This window comes from Vigna umbellata, chromosome 6 (assembly GCF_029865625.1).
Source record: "Vigna umbellata cultivar VRB3 chromosome 6, Vumbellata_1.0, whole genome shotgun sequence".
Taxonomy (NCBI): Eukaryota; Viridiplantae; Streptophyta; class Magnoliopsida; order Fabales; family Fabaceae; genus Vigna; species Vigna umbellata.
In genome coordinates this window covers 11,479,065-11,485,064 of record NC_142170.1, presented here as the reverse complement: position 1 = coordinate 11,485,064, position 6,000 = coordinate 11,479,065, and the positions used below count along the sequence as shown (strand labels likewise).

At 36.3% G+C, this 6,000-nt stretch overlaps 1 protein-coding gene across 1 annotated transcript; it reads right to left on the bottom strand.

The window, feature by feature from the left end:
- Positions 1-699: 699 nt before the first annotated feature.
- LOC124821699 (protein CNGC15c-like) lies at positions 700-4,357 on the bottom strand. Its single transcript, XM_047293625.2, has 7 exons — positions 3,945-4,357; positions 3,208-3,754; positions 2,882-3,094; positions 2,360-2,658; positions 1,941-2,052; positions 1,620-1,856; positions 700-1,476 (listed from the first exon to the last, which is right to left on the bottom strand). The coding sequence occupies exons 1-7, from the start codon at positions 4,133-4,135 to the stop codon at positions 823-825; spliced, it is 2,253 nt and encodes a 750-aa protein (XP_047149581.1). The 5' UTR covers positions 4,136-4,357; the 3' UTR covers positions 700-822.
- Positions 4,358-6,000: the final 1,643 nt, after the last annotated feature.

Genomic DNA, 6,000 nt, shown 5'->3' with positions numbered 1-6,000 from the left:
AGAGTAACTGTTAATCTGTTTTTAGTTCCTTTATTTAGTGTTTAAAGACTAATACTATATATTTTTTAATTTTAAATAACTATTTTTTTTAATTTGAAAGGAAACTCAAAATTATCTTAAATTTTAGAGATTAGAAACATAATTAAACTAATTATTTTGTTTAGCTTGTATCTCTTTATTTTTTTTCATCTCAATCAAACACACTTTCTACACTTGGATTCCGAACAATTTCTCCTCTCACAACTAGGAATAGCTCTTTCTAAGGATATAAATACCAAATCAGATCTGAGCCCAATCAATAAGAGATTGACACTCATCTATATCCAAAACTTTAAGTTGATGAGTCTTTCATCTTTAAATAATACTCTACTTTCTCAATTCTATTTAACGTGAAATTTAGACTCACCTTTGGATTCTCAACCTATACTTCATCTTTAATCTATAATTATGGGATAATGATAATTTGACAACATTTTAAAATTAGTCATAAATTACTCCATAATCAATAATAGTAATAATTATAAACACCAACATGAACCAATCAAAGAATGACACGTAGATGATGTTAAAATGTTATAAAAAAATGTTATCAAAATATTATTATCCATAATTATGCGTATTTTAAATTTCAATTCCGTGATTGAATAAAATAAAGAAAAAAAAAGAGGAAGATATTAAAAAAAACACTATTGTCAAAATAGTTGAGTAATTAGGCCAACACTATTTTTAAGTAGTAATTAGTACGGCCAATATTATTGTTACTAGAACAAAAAGTTTATATTACAATTTTAAGTTTTATTTTTTTTATATTACATTGAATAGTTAATATCGTTCATCCACTGAGAAATCTGGTTCTGCTGGCTTCGGCAAAGAGGACACAACTCCAGAATTTGTGGGAGAAGAGACATGAACAGCTTTCCTAGTACTCCTAGCGACCCTTTTGGCATACGTTGGTGTCTCAGGCTCTGCATTGTTAATGGCTCTGGCCCTTAGTTCAGCAAGTTCCTTCCTCTTCTTATGCCTTCTCCACGCGGCTTGAACGAAACACGCGGCCCAGGTTCTCCACTGGTGTGAGTAAAACCTGAATTTGTGTCTCAGTTGTTTGCTGTGCAGTCTTCTGAACTGTGACGCCACGAATTTCAGGTCTTCCGCTATCAGTGCAAAGGCCTCCACTTCCGATATGGCTTTCACTGTTCGAGTGGACGAAGGGAGGATCACACTGGGCCGTGGGTCCAAGGCCCAAGTTAGAAGCTCCTCGCCGCAGAAATCGCCCGGCCCAATGCGGCACGAGTTGAAGAACCCGGCCCTTCCCCCGTTGGTGGTGTAGGAATCAAGATGGCCCCTGATTATGAAGAGCATCTCATTGACAGGATCACCCTCTCGCACAAGGAAAGTTCCCTCTGTGCACAGTGCAGGCTTCAGCCTTTCACAGATTGCATCCAACATTCTCTCATCCATTTGATCAAATAATGGCACCTTTTCATAACCAAGATAAAAAAAATATGTTACCTTTTCACTGTACCTTTAGTTATGATAAAAAGAATTAATTTTTACAAGTGGGTGCTTTTCTATTAGTTAAATGTGTTACTGCAAGATTATGTTGTAAAGCTGGGACTTACTCCTCGAACTAGATCGAGACAAAGGTGGCGTTTGATGTCTCTCTGAAGATCCACTGGGAGTCCTTTGAGAAGAGATTCTTCATCTACTCCTCGTGTGGCCAGCCATTTGTATTGGTCGTATTTACGCACAGATTCTCTTAGTTCTGGAGGTAGTTGTCTGTGATGCATCCATTGTTCTGTATCAGTTCTTTTCACCCTCCACTCTTCTAAGCGAACAGTAGTTGATTGGAGATATGTCTGCAAAATTCAAGTTCTGTTGTGTATTAAATTTTCATATGGGGAAAACACAGGTAAAGCAAGCGTCTTGCACTGTTTAATTACCTGCATGTTACCGATTAGTAACGCAAAGAGAACCAATCCAAGAGTTGCAATAACAATGGCGACCATTATCTCTCCAACATATGTGCTGGTAAGAAGGCCTTGTCCCAGAGAACTGCATCCTCCAATCAGAAAAGCATTAGGGTCCACGAGGGTAAAAGAGCTTTAGTAAGTCATGCAGAATTTATTCCATTTGCTAGGGAAGAGGATCAGAGAATGTGGATCACATTATCCTTTCCTCAACAAGATGAAAAGAAATGAAATAGAGGAGTTGCACTTTTGGGATATTTTGAATGAATCGTGCTGATTGAATTAGGATTAAAATTAAATTGTTTTGAAGAGAGAAGGGGGTGACATAATTGTCATAGAAGCTTGACTAAGGTGTAAAAGATGATAAGGTAGAACGACTGCATAACAATTACCTCAAATTCCTTAGACCCCACCACAGGCAGAAGAAGTACTTGTTGAAGAATGATGAGGATGTAACTTCAGAAGTCACGGCATCAGCGTATATACCAAACTGATAGAATTCATCTTTTGCATTTGGTGAGCATAAATTTGTGATATTACTTGCTATAAACCAGGACACCCTATGGGCATCTTTAACCCTGTGGCAGTCAAAGAATCCATATTCACAAAATGACTTCTCCAAATCGCATACACTTCTCCAACACGCTTCTTGTCGCTCGATTGATAGAAGATACCAGCAAGCCCCTAAAATCTTTTTGGAATATTTTCCATTCAAAAACCAAGATAATAAAAAGAGGTTGCATAATGTTGACATGTGATGAAATATAAACCACTGTAGTTTGGTTTTGTTTGATTCGTATTAACTATTTTCTCTTAACGCGAGACTTAATTTTCTGTAATGAACACGATAGCATAAGGAATAGCTTCAACTGCATGAGCAATCAAGAAAAGTAGTTTTAATTTCAGCTACTTACATGGCTAGCCAACATATAAAGCATTAGGTTGTAAGCAGCTCCTGCCCATGCTGTTTCTGTCACCACCCCTGTAGCTTTTACAATTTGTGATGAGAGTGGGAAAATCAAAACTAGCCTCGGAAAATATTGGAAAACGATAATGAAGCGAAGGACATTTTTTGTGTTGCCCATGGTTGAACCCTTAAGAGTTGGGATAATAATCCAAATTAACACCTGGAATCAATGTAGCAAAAAGGCATATTTAACATGTCACAGCACAAAATTTTGTCCAGAATATGTATTCCAACAATTTTTTGTAACGAGAAAGAAACTTTTCAGCATAGTACCTGAGGAAGGGGCAGGGCAGCAACAAAGTCTAACCAGAAACTCTTTTTAAGGTACCTAACTGCAATCTTAGAATATCCTACAACAAGTTCTCCTCTCCCAAAAACCCTTGAAGAGGGAGCAACAAAAGCCGTACGAAACTTCAACAAAATCTGAATCACGTAGAAGACGTCCCCCACTGATCTTACCAGAGTGAGGATAACCTCAGGAGTTATTCCAATATCAATGCACACTTCATCTCGAACCACTGGCAGATAAAAGAACAAAGGGTCCACAAACAAAGACACTAAACATGCTACCAAGAAAATCTTGTTCCATCGGTGTATGATTTGTCCCCTGGGATCTAATACTCTTCGTTTGACTCTGTCATAGTCTTCCGAGAACACTCTTGACAACATTCTAGCTTTCAAGAACTTCCCCGTCACCTTTTTCTTAGCCATTTTGGAACTAGGCTCAGGTATTTGTGTCCCATCAATGTGGTATTTGATCTTGAAACCGTTGTCACCGATACTTGCAGGAAATTTAGCTAGCTCCGGATCATCTTCAGACCTAAAATATGCAATGAAACTTTAATATAAATGAAAATCCATTTAACAAACAGCTCAATCTCAAAGCACGTTTTTATTGTTGAAGGGTAGAGTTGAAGTTTAGTAATCTGTTTATAGCCTAAGCTCAGAAGTAGTAATAGCAGTAGTACTAAATAGATTGAAACTCCAAAAATACAACGAAGAAAACGAACCTTGCAGATCTAGAATTACCAAAAGCCATTTCGATATTCCAGAAGTATGAAGCCCTCTTCAATAAAAAATATGAATCTGGGAGCAATTTAAAAACTGAAACTTGATGTTTTTTCTTTCTATCAAATGTTTGTTGATTATCCAAAAGCACCAACAATGATTGCATCAAGAAAGTGCAAATCGTCAAAAGCATAAAAAGGAGATGCCAACAAAAAGTGAGGCAGATTCCCGAGCATTTCCCTCTGCTACAAGCAAACCCATGGCACTTGTAAACCAGCTTCTCACATCTGCAGCTCTTCCACCTTGCTTATTGATTTGCCCCCTACCAACTAGAAACCACTTTGAGTATTCAAAAACAAATGGATCATTCGAGCAATGCAGAGTGAGAAGAGTAGTATATTCATTTGCTTGTAGCTGTCACCCTCCCCTTAAAAGTGGGGGAACATGTCAAACAGAGATTTATTTATAAACAAATGCATATACAATCCTGAAGAAAAATATTAAACTATAAAAGAAATCAGAGAGGAAATAGCTTTGTGTGTGCGGAAAGATTAATTCATTTGAACAGTAGAAATGGCTTACTGGGTTTTACTTCATTCATTAAGTATTTTTCACATGCATTACCGAAAATACAATTGACAGATGATTATATATCAATTATGTCAGACTTTGTTGAGAGAGAAGTACACCTTATGCTGTTGGAAGTTGACATTTAGACAAGTAAAACCCAAAGAAGGAGTGCAAGTTTTTTGTTTTTTTGTTTTAGTTTACTTTGATGTTTGATATGGTGGCAATTAGGAAGGATCCATACTCATGGAAGAACTATGCTTTATTATAACACTGACGCGCTTTTCATCGTCAATGAATGAATTTTATTCCATTTGTTGCTTTGGATTTATGTGATCTTCATCATCTACATGTTTATTCAATGATTATATATTGTTCAATCCAATCTAATCCAAGTGGGATAAAACTGTTGGGAATCAAGTGTGAGTTCAATGTTTTGGGTAAAGAGTGGTGTCGATCCCTTATATGGTTGAGCTCATATCTCATTGTGTTTGTATCTCCCTATTGACCTGCTCCTTGCTAGACCCAGTGGTATAAGTGATCTCCTTCTTGATAAACTCAAGAGTGGTATAAGTCATCTCCTCCTTCTTGATAGACCCAACAGTGGTACGAGACTCTTTGGTTGGATAGGGAAAGGTGAATTGCTAACATATTTTAACGTGCGAATGATCCGAGGAAGAGTTGACTGCGTTAGATACGCTGCTATGGAATCTGGACACGTGTTGAATCCTTGTAAGTCTCACGCACTCCCAGACCCAGCTCAGGTTCCCAACATTGCCATAAATGTATCTGAATCACTACTCTCCCACTTTTCACTTTTCTGTTCATTGGAAAATATAAGTGCGGTTAAACGATGTTATATGTGTTCAAAATGAACTGGAAATAAGTTCAATTCCATTTAACAAAAATATATTCAGAAGAGAGAAAAGATGATATATCTAAATTCAATCCTTGCAGAAAGTAAGTCTGAATGTGATAATATGTGATGTTTTATCATTTCTGTGAAAAAAAAACTTAGGTGCAATTTGAAGCAAAATATATAGAATATTTCTATACTTACTAAACACACAAACTCAATCACAAAGATAGTTCTATTATCATAAATATTGTTTAATTTTCATTTAGAGTTTAATGATGTTTTTATAATTAAATCGTGCATAATAATAATTGGCTTTTTTCTGAATCATTTTATCTCTTCAATTTCTCCACATTCAATCGTTTGCACACTACACAAGTTCTCTTTCAAAATGTCCTCTTTCTTTTCATGCCCCTTGATCTATTTCAAAACACTTTCTTCAAATGCTCTCATTTCAACTTCTTTCCAATGTCTTGGAGCCTTTTCATCACGCCTTAAGATCAAGTTTGATGCTTTTTCAACGTTTTTTAGTCCCTTCAGCCTCTTTTTGTTGCATTTGAGCCTCCACAGTGTAGATAAATCACCCCACTTTATCATGTAATAATGAAACTGAGTTTAGTATTGTGCTTTTTAAA